This window comes from Oncorhynchus nerka, unplaced genomic scaffold, assembly GCF_034236695.1.
Source record: "Oncorhynchus nerka isolate Pitt River unplaced genomic scaffold, Oner_Uvic_2.0 unplaced_scaffold_1946, whole genome shotgun sequence".
NCBI lineage: Eukaryota > Metazoa > Chordata > Actinopteri > Salmoniformes > Salmonidae > Oncorhynchus > Oncorhynchus nerka.
In genome coordinates, this window is record NW_027039379.1 from 30,001 (window position 1) to 52,500 (window position 22,500).

The window sequence follows — 22,500 nt, forward strand, 5'->3', positions numbered from 1 at the left end:
TCAGTGGCCTCACAGGGACACGGCAGAGACCACCACATCACACCACTACACTAGGGGACATTATGGTCCCTGAACACATCTGATGAGGACACCAGACCAGGACCATTTCAGTGGCCTCACAGGGACACGGCAGAGACCACCACGTTAATGTACTGTAATAGAGTTGACTGTTTATACCCTCATACTATGGGTAATGTCCTACCAACATACTAAGATCCCCAACCGACACTTTCACAAAGAAGGATTTACATGTGATGATCGTGATTAGGGCTGTGACCAACCTACATATACACCCTGCCGTCGCACCACACAGAATAGATGTTAAATCTCCCTGTACTGTTGTGCTTTAGTCCCAGACTGTCTATCTGTATTAGGTGCTTATTGTTCTGTTACAAGACAATCACAAACAGGAAAGCTATTGATCGTGTCTGGGTTTATAAAAATGGAAATTCACCACAGCCACTAAGGTAGCTGGTGAATAATGTTTAGAGAGTAAATATGGATCCCAAATGCTACCCTATTCCCTATGGGTCTCTGTGAACCCTGGACACAATTAGTGCACTACATAGGGAATAGGGTGCCACTCGGGACACCGCCTAGATAAAGGGGCTCGCTGTCTGTCGCTGCTGGCGGTTGCTAGGCAGGGGGTTGCCATGGCGACTGTATCTGCGTGGGAGCAGAGAGAAAGTAGTCCCTACCTTTGGTGTTACTATTCAGTTTATTTAAACTCCACAAGGACATTGTATTAGGTGGTTTATTGTACTTTGACAAGACAGTCACAAACATGACAGCTATTGATCCTCTGTAGCTCAGTTGGTAGAGCATAGCGCTTTCATCCTTTTCTTAATGGCATTTATTGATTAACTGGCCAACTTGCCTTGGCGACAGAGTGGGAGAACAGCGAGAAAGTAGTTCCTACCTCTGAAAGTAGAAAGTAGTTCCTACTCCTGGTGTAACTGTTCAGTTGTTGTCCCAGACTCCATATGGGTATTAATAAGGTGGTTATTGTACTGTTACAAGACAATCACAACAGTGTGTGGTGGAGCAGAGAGAAAGTAGTCCCTACCTCTGGTGTCCTCTTTGGGGATGTAGTACAGGAACTTGCCGGCGGGGTACTCTGCAGCGCGATACCACACGGGGAAGTGGTCCATCGTAAAGATGTTCTCCTTGTCTGACGGAGACAGGAATTTCCTGTGAGGGGTCAGAATTGGGTGTAACACCGATACAATTATGACTTATTGATTTAAGTAATCAATCAAATATTTAAAAAAATAAATTTATGAGCATTTGTAAACATCTATAAGCATTTAAAAGGCTTTTTAATGAAAGCTTTCATAAAGTGTTGCCAAAGTTGAAATCAATTGTAATGCAAGAAGCCAGTGCAGAGCGAGGAAGAGAGGCTGGGATCTACAGAATTATAATCTACTGTTTTGGTTCTAGTTAAAATGACCTACAGGATTATAATCTACTGTTTTGGTCCTAGTTAAAATGACCTACAGGATTATAATCTACTGTTTTGGTCCTAGTTAAAATGACCTACAGGATTATAATCTACTGTTTTGGTCCTAGTTAAAATGACCTACAGGATTATAATCTACTGTTTTGGTCCTAGTTAAAATGACCTACAGGATTATAATCTACTGTTTTGGTCCTAGTTAAAATGACCTACAGGATTATGATCTACTGTCTTGGTCCTAGTTAAAATGACCTACAGGATTATAATCTACTGTTTTGGTCCTAGTTAAAATGACCTACAGGATTATGATCTACTGTCTTGGTCCTAGTTAAAATGACCTACAGGATTATAATCTACTGTTCTGGTCCTAGTTAAAATGACCTACAGGATTATAATCTACTATTTTGGTCCTAGTTAAAATGACCTACAGGATTATAATCTACTGTTTTGGTCCTAGTTAAAATGATCTACAGGATTATAATCTACTGTTCTGGTCCTAGTTAAAATGACCTACAGGATTATAATCTACTGTTTTGGTCCTAGTTAAAATGACCTACAGGATTATAATCTACTATTTTGGTCCTAGTTAAAATGACCTACAGGATTATGATCTACTGTCTTGGTCCTAGTTAAAATGACCTACAGGATTATAATCTACTGTTCTGGTCCTAGTTAAAATGACCTACAGGATTATAATCTACTATTTTGGTCCTAGTTAAAATGACCTACAGGATTATAATCTACTGTCTTGGTCCTAGTTAAAATGACCTACAGGATTATAATCTACTATTTTGGTCCTAGTTAAAATGACCTACAGGATTATAATCTACTGTTTTGGTCCTAGTTAAAATGACCTACAGGATTATAATCTACTGTTTTGGTCCTAGTTAAAATGATCTACAGGATTATAATCTACTGTCTTGGTCCTAGTTAAAATTACCTACAGGATTATAATCTGCTGTCTCAGTACTAGTTAAAAACTTTAACTAAACCAAAGTAGATCGTTTTAGGATTGTTCTATACATCAGTTGGGGTCTATATCAGGTTCAATATGAGGTCCTAAACCTGGCATGAAAGGTCATCATTATGGTTGAGCCAATGGCAAATTGAGCAAATTGAAGGGTTTTCTTGCTGTGTGTAATGCAAGGCATTATTGCTGGGATAGGATCTACAGGATTATAATCTACTGTCTTGGTCCTAGTTAAAAGCTTTGCTTCTGCAAGGGATAGAGATGCAGAAGCCGGTCCATTGAAGCTTGCTTTTTGCAACGAAAATAAACCTTTAAGACCAAAATGAACCAAAATCAGGTCATTTTCTGTCATGTACTGACTTGGAGAAGACCTTTGGTCTGGAAACACAGGAGTTGGGAGGGTCACAGGTCACAAGAAGGGGTGAGGGGTACATGGTAAGATACAGAGAGTTAGCCAGATTCAGAAAGCGACCATGTCAGAAGAACAATGTGTTGTTGAAGCAGTGTGTAGAGGGAAGAGTGGGGTGAATTGAGCCAAAGGGGTCAATTGAGCCAAAGGGGTAAATTGAGCCAAAGGGTTAAATTGAGCCAAAGGGGTAAATTGAGCCAAAGGGGTAAATTGAGCCAAAGGGGTAAATTGAGCCAAAGGGGTAAATTGAGCCAAGGGGGTAAATTGAGCCAAGGGGGTAAATTGATCCATGTGGTAAATTGAGCCAAAGGGGTAAATTGAGCCAAAGGGGTAAAATGAGCCACCCTTGTTTCTAGGAAACAATACACCACATGAATCATTTAACCAAATATTTAGGAAGAGGTCTTCATTTCATGGAGTCTGTGAAGGAAGAAACCACATGGAAAAAGGGGTAAGGAAGTTACAGTAGGTCAAAAAACAGACTTTCCCCAAGTCAAATGACCACCTTCCGGAGACACCTGAAACCCCACCTCTTTGGAATACCTAGGAAGGATAAAGTAATCCCTCTACATAGTTTTAGATGATTGTTCCACTGGATGTCATAAGGTGAATGCACCAATTTGTAAGTCGCTCTGGATAAGAGCGTCTGCTAAATGACTTAAATGTAAATGTAAATGAAAAAAACAGACTTTCCCCAAGTCAAATGAATGTGTTGTTATACAGTAGGTTTCATAATGCTGGTATCTAAAACAAAGTACATAGTTTTAGGATTGTTCTATACATCAGTTGGGGTCTATATAAACTTCAATATGACGTCCTAAACCTGGCATGAAAGGTCATCATTATAGCTGTAGCTGTGTGGGCTAATATAGTCTAAATGTCTGCCTTGGGGTAAATTGAGCCAATGGCCATGAGGTAAATTGAGCCAGTGGCCATGAGGTAAATTGATCCATGTGGTAAATTGAGCCAATGGCCATGAGGTAAATTGAGCCAATGGCCATGAGGTAAATTGATCCATGTGGTAAATTGAGCCAATGGCCATGAGGTAAATTAAGCCAATGGCCATGAGGTAAATTAAGCCAATGGCTATGAGGTAAATTAAGCCAATGGCCATGAGGTAAATTAAGCCAATGGCCATGAGGTAAATTAAGCCAATGGCCATGAGGTAAATTAAGCCAATGGCCATGAGGTAAATTAAGCCAATGGCCATGAGGTAAATTAAGCCAATGGCCATGAGGTAAATTAAGCCAATGGCCATGAGGTAAATTGAGCCAATGGCCATGAGGTAAATTAAGCCAATGGCCATGAGGTAAATTGAGCCAATGGCCATGAGGTAAATTGATGAAATGGAAGTGTTTTCTTCCCAGGCGTAATGCAAGGTACTATCTCTGGGATATGAGGCAACAACAGGGCCTGTGTTAAAAGTGATTCAACATCACAAAGTGTTTGTTAGGTATTAAGCCTGATCCATAAAAAGACACCCCAAAAAAAAGCAATTGTGACAAATTGTGTTTAAGAAATCAAGATAAGACATGTTTTTAAAATGGTAGTGGTAATATTCTCATTCTGTATGCCCTGACCAGAGGAGGCTGCTGTAATGGTAGTGGTAATATTCTCATTCTGTATGCCCTGACCAGAGGAGGCTGCTGTAATGGTAGTGGTAATATTCTCATTCTGTATGCCCTGACCAGAGGAGGCTGCTGTAATGGTAGTGGTAATATTCTCATTCTGTATGCCCTGACCAGAGGAGGCTGCTGTAATGGTAGTGGTAATATTCTCATTCTGTATGCCCTGACCAGAGGAGGCTGCTGTAATGGTAGTGGTAATATTCTCATTCTGTATGCCCTGACCAGAGGAGGCTGCTGTAATGGTAGTGGTAATATTCTCATTCTGTATGCCCTGACCAGAGGAGGCTGCTGTAATGTTAGTGGTAATATTCTCATTCTGTATGCCCTGACCAGAGGAGGCTGCTGTAATGGTAGTGGTAATATTCTCATTCTGTATGCCCTGACCAGAGGAGGCTGCTGTAATGGTAGTGGTAATATTCTCATTCTGTATGCCCTGACCAGAGGAGGCTGCTGTAATGGTAGTGGTAATATTCTCATTCTGTATGCCCTGACCAGAGGAGGCTGCTGTAATGTAGTGGTAATATTCTCATTCTGTATGCCCTGACCAGAGGAGGCTGCTGTAATGGTAGTGGTAATATTCTCATTCTGTATGCCCTGACCAGAGGAGGCTGCTGTAATGGTAGTGGTAATATTCTCATTCTGTATGCCCTGACCAGAGGAGGCTGCTGTAATGGTAGTGGTAATATTCTGATGCCCTGACCAGAGGAGGCTGCTGTAATGGTAGTGGTAATATTCTCATTCTGTATGCCCTGACCAGAGGAGGCTGCTGTAATGGTAGTGGTAATATTCTCATTCTGTATGCCCTGACCAGAGGAGGCTGCTGTAATGGTAGTGGATTCTGTATGCCCTTGATGCTGTAATGGTAGTGGTAATATTCTCATTCTGTATGCCCTGACCAGAGGAGGCTGCTGTAATGGTAGTGGTAATATTCTCATTCTGTATGCCCTGACCAGAGGAGGCTGCTGTAATGTTAGTGGTAATATTCTCATTCTGTATGCCCTGACCAGAGGAGGCTGCTGTAATGTTAGTGGTAATATTCTCATTCTGTATGCCCTGACCAGAGGAGGCTGCTGTAATGTAGTGGTAATATTCTCATTCTGTATGCCCTGACCAGGCTGCTGTAAGGAGGTAATATTCTCATTCTGTAATGGTAATGGTAGTGGTAATATTCTCATTCTGTATGCCCTGACCAGAGGAGGCTGCTGTAATGTTAGTGGTAATATTCTCATTCTGTATGCCCTGACCAGAGGAGGCTGCTGTAATGTTAGTGGTAATATTCTCATTCTGTATGCCCTGACCAGAGGAGGCTGCTGTAATGGTAGTGGTAATATTCTCATTCTGTATGCCCTGACCAGAGGAGGCTGCTGTAATGGTAGTGGTAATATTCTCATTCTGTATGCCCTGACCAGAGGAGGCTGCTGTAATGGTAGTGGTAATATTCTCATTCTGTATGCCCTGACCAGAGGAGGCTGCTGTAATGTTAGTGGTAATATTCTCATTCTGTATGCCCTGACCAGAGGAGGCTGCTGTAATGGTAGTGGTAATATTCTCATTCTGTATGCCCTGACCAGAGGAGGCTGCTGTAATGGTAGTGGTAATATTCTCATTCTGTATGCCCTGACCAGAGGAGGCTGCTGTAATGGTAGTGGTAATATTCTCATTCTGTATGCCCTGACCAGAGGAGGCTGCTGTAATGGTAGTGGTAATATTCTCATTCTGTATGCCCTGACCAGAGGAGGCTGCTGTAATGGTAGTGGTAATATTCTCATTCTGTATGCCCTGACCAGAGGAGGCTGCTGTAATGGTAGTGGTAATATTCTCATTCTGTATGCCCTGACCAGAGGAGGCTGCTGTAATGGTAGTGGTAATATTCTCATTCTGTATGCCCTGACCAGAGGAGGCTGCTGTAATGGTAGTGGTAATATTCTCATTCTGTATGCCCTGACCAGAGGAGGCTGCTGTAATGTTAGTGGTAATATTCTCATTCTGCCCTGACCAGAGGAGGCTGCTGTAATGTTAGTGGTAATATTCTCATTCTGTATGCCCTGACCAGAGGAGGCTGCTGTAATGGTAGTGGTAATATTCTCATTCTGTATGCCCTGACCAGAGGAGGCTGCTGTAATGGTAGTGGTAATATTCTCATTCTGTATGCCCTGACCAGAGGAGGCTGCTGGTAATATTCTCATTCTGTGACCAGAATGCTGTAATGTTAATGGTAATATTCTCATTCTGTATGCCCTGACCAGAGGAGGCTGCTGTAATGTTAATGGTAATATTCTCATTCTGTATGCCCTGACCAGAGGAGGCTGCTGTAATGGTAGTGGTAATATTCTCATTCTGTATGCCCTGACCAGAGGAGGCTGCTGTAATGTTAGTGGTAATATTCTCATTCTGTATGCCCTGACCAGAGGAGGCTGCTGTAATGGTAGTGGTAATATTCTCATTCTGTATGCCCTGACCAGAGGAGGCTGCTGTAATGGTAGTGGTAATATTCTCATTCTGTATGCCCTGACCAGAGGAGGCTGCTGTAATGTTAGTGGTAATATTCTGTACAGACATGTGTAGGTGGTTTAACTTACCTTGTCCTGCAGACAAGATATGTTTTCATACCTGTCACTTTATTTCCTATGACAGAGTGATGCTGAATGTAAAGAATGTCTCATCTTACCCCACTCTCCTCTACTGTATTGGACAACCTAGATGCCCTGACCAGAGGAGGCTGCTGAGGGGAGGACGGCTCATAATAATGGCTGGAACGGAGCGAATGGAATGGCCTCACATGAAAACCATGTGATTGATATATGTGATACCATTCCACTAATGTCGCTCCAGCCAGTACCACAAGCCTGTCCTCCCAAATTAAGGTTCCACCAACCGCCAGTGGACCCGGCAGTACCTTCATCACCCACTAGAGGGCGATGAAAGTCCACAGGAGCATATTTCTGAAGGTAATGTCAATTGAAGGGGCTATAGGTAATATCAATTGAAGGGGCTATAGGTAATATCAATTGAAGGGGCTATAGGTAATATCAATTGAAGGGGCTATAGGTAATATCAATTGAAGGGGCTATAGGTAATATCAATTGAAGGGGTAATATCTCCACAAAGGAAACAACACAAACACGTCCCTCAGCAATAAGAGCAATAACTCCACCCTCCCTGTCCACCCTCCCTGTCCACCCTCCCTGTCCACCATCCCTGTCCACCACCCTCCCTGTCCACCCTCCCTGTCCACCCTCCCTGTCCACCCTCCCTGTCCACCCTCCCTGTCAACCCTCCCTGTCAACCCTCCCTGTCCACCCTCCCTGTCCACCCTCCCTGTCCACCCTCCCTGTCCACCCTCCCTGTCCACCAACCCTGTGTACCCTCCCTGTCCACCCTCCCTGTCCACCCTCCCTGTCCACCATCCCTGTCCACCATCCCTGTCCACCCTCCCTGTCCACCATCCCTGTCCACCCTCCCTGTCCACCATCCCTGTCCACCCTCCCTGTCCACCCTCCCTGTCCACCCTCCCTGTCCACCCTCCCTGTCCTCCATCCCTGTCCACCCTCCCTGTCCACCATCCCTGTCCACCATCCCTGTCCACCCTCCCTGTCCACCCTCCCTGTTCACCCTCCCTGTCCACCCTCCCTGTCCACCCTCCCTGTCCACCTCCCTCCCTGTCCACCATCCCTGTCCACCCTCCCTGTCCACCCTTGTCCCCTCCTGTCCCTCCCTGTCCACCCTCCCTGTCCACCCTCCCTGTCCACCCTCCCTGTCCACCATCCCTGTCCACCAGCGCTGTAAGAGGGACTCTCCATTTTGCAGAGTCGGCAAGTTCGTTTTCAAAACAAATTTCAAATAAAACGGTTGGGTCCCAAATGTTACTCTAATCCCTTTATAATACACTACCTCTAAACCAGAGTCCATATATAATACACTACCTCTAAACCAGAGTCCATATATAATACACTACCTCTAAACCAGAGTCCATATATATACATAAACCAGAGTCCTATATACACTACCTCTAAACCAGAGTCCATATATAATACACTACCTCTAAACCAGAGTCCATATATAATACACTACCTCTAAACCAGAGTCCATATATAATACACTACCTCTAAACCAGAGTCCATATATAATACACTACCTCTAAACCAGAGTCCATATATAATACACTACCTCTAAACCAGAGTCCATATATAATATACTACCTTTAAACCAGAGTCCATAGGGCCTATATAATACACTACCTTTAAACCAGAGTCCATAGGGCCTATATAATACACTGCCTCTAAACCAGAGTCCATAGGGCCTATATAATACACTACCTCTAAACCAGAGTCCATAGGGCCTATATAATACACTACCTCTAAACCAGAGTCCATAGGGCCTATATAATACACTACCTCTAAACCAGAGTCCATAGGGCCTATATAATACACTACCTCTAAACCAGAGTCCATAGGGCCTATATAATACACTACCTCTAAACCAGAGTCCATAGGGCCTATATAATACACTACCTCTAAACCAGAGTCCATAGGGCCTATATAATACACTACCTCTAAACCAGAGTCCATAGGGCCTATATAATACACTGCCTCTAAACCAGAGTCCATAGGACCTATATAATACACTACCTCTAAACCAGAGTCCATAGGGCCTATATAATACTCTACCTCTAAACCAGAGTCCATAGGGCCTATATAATACACTACCTCTAAACCATTGTCCATAGGGCCTATATAATACACTACCTCTAAACCATTGTCCATAGGGCCTATATAATACACTACCTTTAAACCAGAGTCCATAGGGCCTATATAATACACTACCTTTAAACCAGAGTCCATAGGGCCTATATAATACACTACCTTTAAACCAGAGTCCATAGGGCCTATATAATACACTACCTTTAAACCAGAGTCCATAGGGCCTATATAATACACTACCTTTAAACCAGAGTCCATAGGGCCTATATAATACACTACCTTTAAACCAGAGTCCATAGGGCCTATATAATACACTACCTTTAAACCAGAGTCCATAGGGCCTATATAATACACTACCTTTAAACCAGAGTCCATAGGGCCTATATAATACACTACCTTTAAACCAGAGTCCATAGGGCCTATATAATACACTACCTTTAAACCAGAGTCCATAGGGCCTATATAATACACTACCTTTAAACCAGAGTCCATAGGGCCTATATAATACACTACCTTTAAACCAGAGTCCATAGGGCCTATATAATTGATAGAGGAAATGATGGTTGAAATGATTAATTATGTATACATTATTGATTAGAACCATTTATTCTAATACTATTATGTTATGGTATGAAAAGTAAAAGTTATTGGTTAAGCTGTTACTGAAAATGTAAGCAGAACGAATTAATTGTCTGTGCCTCTTGGGTGGTTAAAGGGAGAAGGATGCTGTGGAGGGATCTCCACTGGCTTCCAGTTGAAGCTCGCATCCGCTACAAGACCATGGTGCTTGCCTACGGAGCTGTGAGGGGAACGGCACCTCCAGGCTCTGATCAGGCCCTACACCCAAACAAGGGCACTGCGTTCATCCACCTCTGGCCTGCTCGCCTCCATACCACTGAGGAAGTACAGTTCCCGCTCAGCCCAGTCAAAACTGTTCGCTGCTCTGGCCCCCCAATGGTGGAACAAACTCCCTCACGACGCCAGGACAGCGGAGTCAATCACCACCTTCCGGAGACACCTGAAACCCCACCTCTTTAAGGAATACCTAGGATAGGATAAAGTAATCCTCCCCCCCTTAAAAGATTTAGATGCACTATTGTAAAGTGGCAGTTCCACTGGATGTCATAAGGTGAACGCACCAATTTGTAAGTCGCTCTGGATAAGAGCGTCTGCTAAATGACTTAAATGTAAATGTAATTGTTTTTCAGACAGATAAGAAATGTCTGGGAGATGTTCCAGACCTAAAACAATGGACTCTTGTGAGAGAGAGGGTGGGAAACTGATGATGTCATGTTCAGTTTATAACCTGTGGAAAAATGTGTATGCGTTAGTACTCTCTGGAATAAAACGCTCTTACCTGGCTTTTAAGACTGGTCTCGATCTACTTCATGCATAATTAATGAACTTACACCTCATTAATGAATTAGAAACGAGTGCGAAATTGGTTTTGGCAATAAAACATAAAGGAATTTAGAATTCCTCTATCAATAATACACTACCTCTAAACCAGAGTCCATAGGGCCTATATAATACACTACCTTTAAACCAGAGTCCATAGGGCCCGGTCTAAAGTACTGCCCATATGGAATGGGGTAGCGTCTGGGACTCAGTCAGTCTCCAGGCTGACATCTTCAGACCCATCAAACACAGAGCCTCCTAATGGACCCTGTAGACACTCTAGACATACACCTGTTAAGGTCAACAAAGAGCTGCTGGCCCACAACTCCCCCTCACAGAGGAGAATTACACAATGAGTAACGGAAGCAATCAGATGACTGATAGCTAGTGGGATTATGTTGCGGTCTCAGTCACTCTGAGACTAAACCCTGCCTGGCAAGAGGGCACTGCCAGGGCAGAGTCCTGAAGAGCCCTAACAAGGACAGTTACTGGAGAGATAAGAGTCTCTCTGAGAGTAGAGTAGGCTATAGAAAGACTAGTCCGTTTCTACAGACAGACTGAATAACAGAGTAGAGTAGGCTACAGACAGACTGGTCAGTTTCTACAGACAGACTGAATAACAGAGTAAATCTCCTTTTGGCAGGTAGGGGTTTATAGCCATCCTGCTACAGTCATGGTATCTTCTGACTGTTATACTGTAGAAAGGACCCAGTGTGTTTCAGTACTGTAGGTAACTCAGTGTGTTTCAGTACTGTAGGTAACCCAGTGTGTTTCAGTACTGTAGGTGACCCAATGTGTTTCAGTACTGTAGGTAACTCAGTGTGTTTCAGTACTGTAGGTAACTCAGTGTGTTTCAGTACTGTAGGTAACCCAGTGTGTTTCAGTACTGTAGGTAACTCAGTGTGTTTCAGTACTGTAGGTAACTCAGTGTGTTTCAGTACTGTAGGTAACCCAGTGTGTTTCAGTACTGTAGGTAACCCAGTGTGTTTCATGTTTCAGTACTGTAGGTAACCCAGTGTGTTTCAGTACAGTAGGTAACCCAGTGTGTTTCAGTACTGTAGGTAACTCAGTGTGTTTCAGTACTGTAGGTAACCCAGTGTGTTTCAGTACTGTAGGTAACCCAGTGTGTTTCATGTTTCAGTACTGTAGGTAACTCAGTGTGTTTCAGTACAGTAGGTAACCCAGTGTGTTTCAGTACTGTAGGTAACTCAGTGTGTTTCAGTACTGTAGGTAACTCAGTGTGTTTCAGTACTGTAGGTAACCCAGTGTGTTTCAGTACTGTAGGTAACTCAGTGTGTTTCAGTACTGTAGGTAACAGTGTGTTTCAGTACAGTGTGTTTCAGTACTAGGTCAGTGTGTTTCAACTGTAGGTAACTCAGTGTGTTTCAGTACTGTAGGTAACCCAGTGTGTTTCAGTACTGTAGGTAACTCAGTGTGTTTCAGTACTGTAGGTAACTCAGTGTGTTTCAGTACTGTAGGTAACCCAGTGTGTTTCAGTACTGTAGGTAACCCAGTGTGTTTCAGTACTGTAGGTAACCCAGTGTGTTTCAGTACTGTAGGTAACCCAGTGTGTTTCAGTACTGTAGGTAACTCAGTGTGTTTCAGTACTGTAGGTAACCCAGTGTGTTTCAGTACTGTAGGTAACCCAGTGTGTTTCAGTACTGTAGGTAACTCAGTGTGTTTCAGTACTGTAGGTAACCCAGTGTGTTTCAGTACTGTAGGTAACTCAGTGTGTTTCAGTACTGTAGGTAACTCAGTGTGTTTCAGTACTGTAGGTAACCCAGTGTGTTTCAGTACTGTAGGTAACTCAGTGTGTTTCAGTACTGTAGGTAACCCAGTGTGTTTCAGTACTGTAGGTAACCCAGTGTGTTTCAGTACTGTAGGTAACTCAGTGTGTTTCAGTACTGTAGGTAACTCAGTGTGTTTCAGTACTGTAGGTAACTCAGTGTGTTTCAGTATTGTAGGTAACCCAGTGTGTTTCAGTACTGTAGGTAACCCAGTGTGTTTCAGTACTGTAGGTAACCCAATGTGTTTCAGTACTGTAGGTAACTCAGTGTGTTTCAGTACTGTAGGTAACTCAGTGTGTTTCAGTACTGTAGGTAACTCAGTGTGTTTCAGTACTGTAGGTAACTCAGTGTGTTTCAGTACTGTAGGTAACCCAGTGTGTTTCAGTACTGTAGGTAACTCAGTGTGTTTCAGTACTGTAGGTAACCCAGTGTGTTTCAGTACTGTAGAAAGGACCCAGTGTGTTTCAGTACTGTAGGTAACTCAGTGTGTTTCAGTACTGTAGGTAACTCAGTGTGTTTCAGTACTGTAGGTAACTCAGTGTGTTTCAGTACTGTAGGTAACCCAGTGTGTTTCAGTACTGTAGGTAACCCAGTGTGTTTCAGTACTGTAGGTAACTCAGTGTGTTTCAGTACTGTAGGTAACCCAGTGTGTTTCAGTACTGTAGAAAGGACCCAGTGTGTTTCAGTACTGTAGGTAACTCAGTGTGTTTCAGTACTGTAGGTAACTCAGTGTGTTTCAGTACTGTAGGTAACTCAGTGTGTTTCAGTACTGTAGGTAACCCAGTGTGTTTCAGTACTGTAGAAAGGACCCAGTGTGTTTCAGTACTGTAGGTAACTCAGTGTGTTTCAGTACTGTAGGTAACTCAGTGTGTTTCAGTACTGTAGGTAACTCAGTGTGTTTCAGTACTGTAGGTAACTCAGTGTGTTTCAGTACTGTAGGTAACCCAGTGTGTTTCAGTACTGTAGGTAACCCAGTGTGTTTCAGTACTGTAGGTAACTCAGTGTGTTTCAGTACTGTAGGTAACCCAGTGTGTTTCAGTACTGTAGAAAGGACCCAGTGTGTTTCAGTACTGTAGGTAACTCAGTGTGTTTCAGTACTGTAGGTAACTCAGTGTGTTTCAGTACTGTAGGTAACCAGTGTGTTTCAGTACTGTAGGTAACTCAGTGTGTTTCAGTACTGTAGGTAACTCAGTGTGTTTCAGTACTGTAGGTAACCCAGTGTGTTTCAGTACTGTAGAAAGGACCCAGTGTGTTTCAGTACTGTAGGTAACTCAGTGTGTTTCAGTACTGTAGGTAACTCAGTGTGTTTCAGTACTGTAGGTAACTAAGGTGAACGCACCAATTTGTAAGTCGCTCTGGATAAGAGCGTCTGCTAAATGACTTAAATGTAAAATGTAAATGTAACTCAGTGTGTTTCAGTACTGTAGGTAACCCAATGTGTTTCAGTACTGTAGGTAACTCAGTGTGTTTCAGTACTGTAGGTAACTCGGTGTGTTTCAGTACTGTAGGTAACCCAGTGTGTTTCAGTACTGTAGGTAACTCAGTGTGTTTCAGTACTGTAGGTAACTCAGTGTGTTTCAGTACTGTAGGTAACCCAGTGTGTTTCAGTACTGTAGGTGACTCAGTGTGTTTCAGTACTGTAGGTAACTCAGTGTGTTTCAGTACTGTAGGTAACTCAGTGTGTTTCAGTACTGTAGGTCTGACTTACTTGGCAACACGTTTCTCAATGCCCACGTATCTGGTGACCCTCATCAGACCAGACCGGGTGCCCAGGAACGCAGTCTCCACCCCCTCGTCCATACTGAACACACAGAGGAGAGACAAGGAGGGGCAGTAACACTACAGCTGAAAACCAGACATACATTCACATCTAAACAAGGATGTAGAACATTTATCAACAGATAATAAATATGGGATATATTGGTAGTATGGTATGTTACAGCACTGTTACCAACCCAGATGGAGTATGGTAGTATGGTATGTTACAGCACTGTTACCAACCCATATGGAGTATGGTAGTATGGTAGTATGGTATGTTACAGCACTGTTACCAACCCAGATGGAGTATGGTAGTATGGTAGTATGGTATGTTACAGCACTGTTACCAACCCAGATGGAGTATAGTAGTGTGGTAGTATGGTATGTTACAGCACTGTTACCAACCCAGATGGAGTATGGTAGTATGGTATGTTACAGCACTGTTACCAACCCAGATGGAGTATGGTAGTATGGTATGTTACAGCACTGTTACCACCCCAGATGGAGTATGGTAGTATGGTATGTTACAGCACTGTTACCAACCCAGATGGATAGAACATCATGTCTGTCTGTAGTGTGGTAGTGTGGTAGTGTGGTAGTGAAGTAGTGTGGTAGTGAAGTAGTGTGGTAGTATAGTAGTATGGTAGTATAGTAGTATGGTAGCATGGTAGTATGGTATGTTACAGCACTGTTACCAACCCAGATGGATAGAACATCATGTCTGTCTGTAGTATGGTAGTGTGGTAGTGTGGTAGTATAGTAGTGTGGTAGTATGGTAGTATGGTATGTTACAGCACTGTTACCAACCCAGATGGATAGAACATCATGTCTGTCTGTAGTATGGTAGTATAGTAGTGTGGTAGTATGGTATGTTACAGCACTGTTACCAACCCAGATGGAGTATAGTAGCATGGTAGTATGGTATGTTACAGCACTGTTACCAACCCAGATGGATAGAACATCATGTCTGTCTGTAGTATGGTAGTGTGGTAGTATGGTAGTGTGGTAGTGTAGTAGTGTGGTAGTGTGGTAGTATGGTAGTATGGTAGTATGGTAGTGTAGTAGTGTGGTAGTATGGTAGTGTGGTAGTGTAGTAGTGTGGTAGTATAGTAGTATGGTAGTGTAGTAGTGTGGTAGTGTGGTAGTATAGTAGTATGGTAGTATAGTAGTATGGTAGTATAGTAGTATGGTAGCATGGTAGTATGGTATGTTACAGCACTGTTACCAACCCAGATGGATTGAACATCATGTCTGTCTGGTAGGACTCTCCATGTGACCACAGAGAGTGGTGGTACTGTGCAAGTGTAGTGTGGTAGTGTGGTAGTGTAGTAGTGTGGTAGTGTAGTAGTGTGGTAGTGTAGTAGTGTGGTAGTGTAGTAGTGTGGTAGTGTAGTGGTGTGGTAGTGTAGTGGTGTGGTGTGGTAATATAGTAGTGTAGTGGTGTAGTAGTATGGTAATGTGGTAGTGTAGTGATGTAGTGGTGTAGTAGTGTGGTAGTGTGGTAGTGTAGTAGTGTGGTAGTGTAGTGGTGTGGTAATATAGTAGTATAGTGGTGTAGTAGTATGGTAGTGTGGTAGTGTAGTAGTGTAGTGGTGTGGTAGTGTAGTGGTGTGGTAGTGTAGTGGTGTGGTAGTATAGTAGTATAGTGGTGTAGTAGTGTGACTGTGTAGTAGTGTAGTAGTATAGTAGTGTAGTAGTATAGTCATGTAGTAGTGTAGTGGTGTGGTAGTGTAGTAGTATAGTCATGTGTAGTAGTGCGGTAGTATAGTAGTGTAGTAGTATAGTAGTGTAGTAGTATAGTCGTGTGACTGTGTAGTAGTGTAGTAGTATAGTAGTGTAGTAGTAGAGTCGTGTGACTGTGTAGTAGTGTAGTAGTATATTAGTGTAGTAGTATAGTCGTGTAGTAGTGTAGTGGTGTGGTAGTATAGTAGTGTAGTAGTGTAGTAGTATAGTAGTGTAGTGGTGTAGTTGTGTGGTAGTGTAGCAGTACAGTAGTATAGTAGTGTAGTAGTGTAGTAGTATAGTAGTGTGGTAGTGTAGTAGTATCGTAGTGTAGTAGTGTGGTAGTGTAGTAGTGTAGTAGTATAGTAGTGTAGTAGTATAGTCGTGTAGTAGTGTAGTGGTGTGGTAGTGTAGCAGTACAGTAGTATAGTAGTGTAGTAGTGTAGTAGTATAGTAGTGTGGTAGTGTAGTAGTGTAGTAGTATCGTAGTGTAGTAGTGTGGTAGTGTAGTAGTGTAGTAGTGTAGTAGTGTGGTAGTGTGGTAGTGTACTAGTGTGGTATTGTAGTATCCATGGTAATTACCCAGATGGGTTGAGCATCAATGCTGTCCAGTAAGCCTCCATGGGGGCTGTGACCACAGCATCAAACAGAGTCTGTCTCAACAGTTCCTCATCACCTAAAGACCATGAATGAGATTCCTGTTAAAGGTCAATCTAAGGCTCTTTTCTGAAATGGCGTGTTAATATCTGAATGTACTGTGGGTGGCTCACACTCCAGATCAGGTTCCTTCCCTGTGAGGTATCGAAACACAGCCTGGAGCTGGGTCAGCTTGCGGTGGTGAGGGTCAATGTCTGTCTCACAGTAGGTCCTGTAGAGAGAGAGAGAGAGACAGAGAGATAGAGAGAGACACACACACACACACACACACACACACACACACACACACACACACCAGTAATAGTGTACCAGTCAGGTCATAGCTTGCTGGTGAGTGAAAGAATAGGGAGAGAAACTGATTCGTCAGACACTCACCACTCATTTGCGATGGACACATCTGGCTGCATCAGGTCATTGAGACCTGTGGATGAAAATACCTTGGTTTAGTAGTTAAACTGCAGAGGCCTGTGGATGAAAACAAGTTATAACACCCTGGTTTAGTAGTTATACTGCAGAGGCCTGTGGATGAAAACACCCTGGTTTAGTAGTTATACTGCAGAGGCCTGTGGATGAAAACACCCTGGTTTAGTAGTTATACTGCAGAGGCCTGTGGATGGACACACGTTATAACACCCTGGTTTAGTAGTTAAACTGCAGAGGCCTGTGGATGGACACAGTTATAACATCTGGTTTAGTAGTTATACTGTAGAGGCCTGTGGATGAAAACACCCTGGTTTAGTAGTTATACTGCAGAGGCCTGTGGATGGACACACGTTATAACACCCTGGTTTAGTAGTTAAACTGCAGAGGCCTGTGGATGGACACAGTTATAACATCTGGTTTAGTAGTTATACTGCAGAGGCCTGTGGATGAAAACACCCTGGTTTAGTAGTTATACTGCAGAGGCCTGTGGATGGACACAAGTTATAACACCCTGGTTTAGTAGTTAAACTGCAGAGGCCTGTGGATGGACACAGTTATAACATCTGGTTTAGTAGTTATACTGCAGAGGCCTGTGGATGAAAACACCCTGGTTTAGTAGTTATACTGCAGAGGCCTGTGGATGGACACAAGTTATAACACCCTGGTTTAGTAGTTAAACTGCAGAGTCCTGTGGATGGACACAGTTATAACATCTGGTTTAGTAGTTATACTGCAGAGGCCTGTGGATGAAAACACCCTGGTTTAGTAGTTATACTGCAGAGGCCTGTGGATGAAAACACCCTGGTTTAGTAGTTATACTGCAGAGGCCTGTGGATGGACAAGTTATAACACCCTGGTTTAGTAGTTATACTGCAGTGTTTGTTGTTCGGGACAGACGACTTACCTTCCCTAACAGACACGTTCCCTATGAAGATGTATTCTCCGTGCCCTCTGGTCAGCACCATGCCAAGACTGTAGAGACACACCCATTACACGTTTACACGGTTTCCATTGGTTTTTCCTCCACATTATAACTGTTGATGAGACGTCTACATAGAAGAAGAATGTTACGTTGTCTGTGCTGATTGGACCAACCTGAACGGAGTCTCGTTGATGGTTGTGTAGAAGTAGTCATTCTTCAGGAACATGACTCTCCTCTGGTTGGGGAATAAACAGCTCTTAAAGGTGGTAGTCGGCTCTATGTAATGTCACCTTGAACTGGGTCTACTGCTGTGTTAATAATAACTATGTAATGTCACCTTGAACTGGGTCTACTGCTGTGTTTAATAACTATGTAATGTCACCTTGTACTGGGTCTACTGCTGTGTTAATAACTATGTAATGTCACCTTGTACTGGGTCTACTGCTGTGTTAATATCTATGTAATGTCACCTTGTACTGGGTCTACTGCGGTGTTAATAACTATGTAATGTCACCTTGTACTGGGTCTACTGCGGTGTTAATAACTATGTAATGTCACCTTGTACTGGGTCTACTGCTGTGTTAATAACTATGTAATGTCACCTTGTACTGGGTCTACTGCTGTGTTAATAACTATGTAATGTCACCTTTACTGGGTCTACTGCTGTGTTAATAACTATGTAATGTCTTGTACTGGGTCTACTGCTGTGTTAATAACTATGTAATGTCACCTTGTACTGGGTCTACTGCTGTGTTAATAACTATGTAATGTCACCTTGTACTGGGTCTACTGCTGTGTTAATAACTATGTAATGTCACCTTGTACTGGGTCTACTGCTGTGTTAATAACTATGTAATGTCACCTTGTACTGGGTCTACTGCTGTGTTAATAATAACTATGTAATGTCACCTTGTACTGGGTCTACTGCTGTGTTAATAATAACTATGTAATGTCACCTTGTACTGGGTCTACTGCTGTGTTAATAACTATGTAATGTCACCTTGTACTGGGTCTACTGCTGTGTTAATAACTATGTAATGTCACCTTGTACTGGGTCTACTGCTGTGTTAATAACTATGTAATGTCACCTTGTACTGGGTCTACTGCTGTGTTAATAACTATGTAATGTCACCTTGTACTGGGTCTACTGCTGTGTTAATAACTATGTAATGTCACCTTGTACTGGGTCTACTGCTGTGTTAATATCTATGTAATGTCACCTTGTACTGGGTCTACTGCTGTGTTAATAACTATGCTGTGTTAATAACTACTGCTGTGTTAATAACTATGTTGTGTTAATAACTATGTTGTGTTAATAACTATGTTGTGTTAATAACTATGTTGTGTTAATAACTATGTTGTGTTAATAACTATGTTGTGTTAATAACTATGCTGTGTTAATAACTATGCTGTGTTAATAACTATGTTGTGTTAATAACTATGTTGTGTTAATAACTATGCTGTGTTAATAACTATGCTGTGTTAATAACTATGTTGTGTTAATAACTATGTTGTGTTAATAACTATGTTGTGTTAATAACTATGTAATGTCACCTTGTACTGGGTCTACTGCTGTGTTAATAACTATGTTGTGTTAATAACTATGTTGTGTTAATAACTATGCTGTGTTAATAACTATGCTGTGTTAATAACTATGTTGTGTTAATAACTATGTTGTGTTAATAATAACTTACCCCTTTCTCTACAGTGGCTCTGACGTCTAAGGACAGAGCACCTGTCTCTCCTTTTACCATGGCAGTCCTCAACTGGAAGGAAAATACACACGGCCACAATCAGAGACGGTCTTCTGTGGCTGTGAATAAGAAAAGTGTGTGTGTGTGTGTGTGTGTGTATGTGTGTGTGTGTGTGTGCGCCTGTGTGTGTGTGTATGTGTGTGTCTGTGTGTATATGCGTGTATATGTGTGTATATGTGTGTGTGTGTGCCTGTGAGTGTGTATGTGTGGGTATGTGTGTGTGTCTGTGTGTGTCTGTGTGTGTGTGTGTATGTGTATGTGTGTGAGTGCCTGTGAGTGTGTATGTATGTGTGTGTGTCTGTGTCTGTGTGTGTGTGTGTGTGTGTGTGTGTGTGTGTGTGTGTGTGTGTGTGTGTGCTTTTATGCCTGTGCGTGTGTGTGTGTGTGTGTGTGTGTGTGTGTGTGTGTGTGTGTGTGTGTGTGTGTGTGTGTGTGTGTGTGTGTGTGTGTGTGTGTGTGTGTGTGTGTGTGTGTGTGTGTGTGTGTGTGTGTGTGTGTGTGTGTGTGTGTGTGTGTGTGTCTGTGTGTGTGTGTGTGTGTGTGTGTGTGTGTGTGTGTGTGTGTGTGTGTGTGTGTGTGTGTGTGTGTGTGTGTGTGTGTGTGTGTGTGTGTTATTACTCACCGTCTCATCCGTATCCTCCCACTCCACCTCAGCCAGATCAACACTGTTGTAGTTAGGTTTTGGCTTCAGCTTCTTTCCCTCCTTATACAGGGGTCGGAGGTCAGGGTGGGCGAGGATATAACCGTTGTTGGTGTTGAGGAAGGCGTAACCATGGACACCCAGCTATAGGAGACACACAGGGAGACATGGATCTCATGAAAGAGGGGTCAGAGAGGTCAGACAGTTGTTAAGGTGCAGTACAGAGCAGACAGCTCTATAGAAGGACATCAAAGACGACAGGAACGTGTCCATAGAGGTGAAGGGTTGTTGGTACCTTGTATCTAGGAACTAGCCTCATCAGTTCTCTCAGAGGGACGTCAGTCCCCACCACCCCCAGCAGAATACCATGAGACAACTGGGTGCAGAAAGACAGAGAGACACAGAGAGACAAGGATGGGTCCATTAGCCTACAGGACCATGAGACAACTGGGTGCAGAAAGACAGAGAGACACAGAGAGACAAGGATGGGTCCATTAGCCTACAGGACCATGGGACAACTGGGTGCAGAAAGACAGAGAGACACAGAGAGACAAGGATGGGTCCATTAGCCTACAGGACCATGACTCAGCCCCGGCCTGTCATTAATTGCGTTGTTGATTTAACTCCACTCTAGGGTATGCGTCCCAAACGGAACCCTATTTCCTATATAGTGCACTACTTTAGACCAGAGCCCTATTTACTATTTAGTGCACTACTTTAGACCAGAGCCCTATTCCCAATATAGTGGACTACTTTAGACCAGAGCCATATTCCCTATATAGTGGACTACTTTATACCAGAGCCATATTCCCTACATAGTGCACTACTTCAGACCAGAGCCCTATTCCCTATATAGTGGACTACTTTAGACCAGAGCCCTATTTACTATATAGAGGACTACTTTATACCAGAGCCCTATTCCCTATATAGGGGACTACTTTAGACCAGAGCCCTATTCCCTATATAGTGCACTACTTTAGACCAGAGCCCTATTCCCTATATAGTGCACTACTTTAGACCAGAGCCCTATTCCCTATATAGTGGACTACTTTTGACCAGAGCCCTATTCCCTATATAGTGGACTACTTTAGACCAGAGCCCTATTCCCTATATAGTGGACTACTTTAGACCAGAGCCCTATTCCTATATAGTGGACTACTTTAGACCAGAGCCATATTCCCTATATAGTGGACTACTTTAGACCAGAGCCCTATTCCCTATATCATGGACTACTTTAGACCAGAGCCCTATTCCCTATATAGTGCACTACTTTAGACCAGAGCCCTATTCTCTATATAGTGCACTACTTTAGACCAGAGCCCTATTCCCTATATAGTGCACTACTTTAGACCAGAGCCCTATTCCCTATATAGTGGACTACTTTAGACCAGAGCCCTATTCTCTATATAGTGCACTACTTTTGACCAGAGCCCTATTCCCTATATTGTGGACTACTTTAGACCAGAGCCATATTCCCTATATAGTGGACTACTTTAGACCAGAGCCCTATTCCCTATATCATGGACTACTTTAGACCAGAGCCCTATTCCCTATATAGTGCACTACTTTAGACCAGAGCCCTATTCTCTATATAGTGCACTACTTTTGACCAGAGCCCTATTCCCTATATAGTGCACTACTTTTGACCAGAGCCCTATTCCCTATATAGTGCAGTACTTTAGACCAGAGCCCTATTCCCTATATAGTGCAGTACTTTTGACCAGAGCCCTATTCCCTATATAGTGCACTACTTTAGACCAGAGCCCTATGGGACTCAGCCCAGACCCCCACTCACCGTCTCCTTCTTCTTGCTGAACACAGGCATGGCCACAGAGGTCATGAGGAGCAGGCTCTGAGCCTGGGTGTTGAACAGCTGGGAAGGAACAGGAACACAGTTAGTGTCTGACACTATAAACACATCTACTGTCAGGTACAGAGGAAGACTAGTTAGTGTCTGACACTATACACACATCTACTGTCAGGTACAGAGGAAGACTAGTTAGTGTCTGATACTATACACACATCTACTGTCAGGTACAGAGGAAGACTAGTTAGTGTCTGATACTATAAACACATCTACTGTCAGGTACAGAGGAAGACTAGTTAGTGTCTGACACTATACACACATCTACTGTCAGGTACAGAGGAAGACTAGTTAGTGTCTGACACTATAAACACATCTACTGTCAGGTACAGAGGAAGACTAGTTAGTGTCTGACACTATAAACACATCTACTGTCAGGTACAGAGGAAGACTAGTTAGTGTCTGATACTAT

General features: G+C 43.0%; 1 protein-coding gene across 1 annotated transcript in view; it reads right to left on the reverse strand.

The window, feature by feature from the left end:
• LOC135567531 (voltage-dependent calcium channel subunit alpha-2/delta-4-like) overlaps window positions 1-22,500 on the reverse strand; it is a gene marked incomplete at its 5' end in the record, with an annotated part of 42,572 nt that overhangs the window by 16,157 nt on the left and 3,915 nt on the right. Inside the window, 12 exons of the mRNA XM_065014893.1 lie at window positions 1,067-1,191; window positions 2,787-2,804; window positions 14,057-14,149; window positions 16,411-16,504; window positions 16,599-16,696; window positions 16,861-16,906; window positions 17,813-17,880; window positions 18,004-18,065; window positions 19,525-19,596; window positions 20,207-20,368; window positions 20,520-20,600; window positions 22,020-22,097. Coding sequence (XP_064870965.1) covers window positions 1,067-1,191; window positions 2,787-2,804; window positions 14,057-14,149; window positions 16,411-16,504; window positions 16,599-16,696; window positions 16,861-16,906; window positions 17,813-17,880; window positions 18,004-18,065; window positions 19,525-19,596; window positions 20,207-20,368; window positions 20,520-20,600; window positions 22,020-22,097 — 997 coding nt within the window. The remainder of the gene's footprint in view (window positions 1-1,066; window positions 1,192-2,786; window positions 2,805-14,056; window positions 14,150-16,410; window positions 16,505-16,598; window positions 16,697-16,860; window positions 16,907-17,812; window positions 17,881-18,003; window positions 18,066-19,524; window positions 19,597-20,206; window positions 20,369-20,519; window positions 20,601-22,019; window positions 22,098-22,500) is intronic.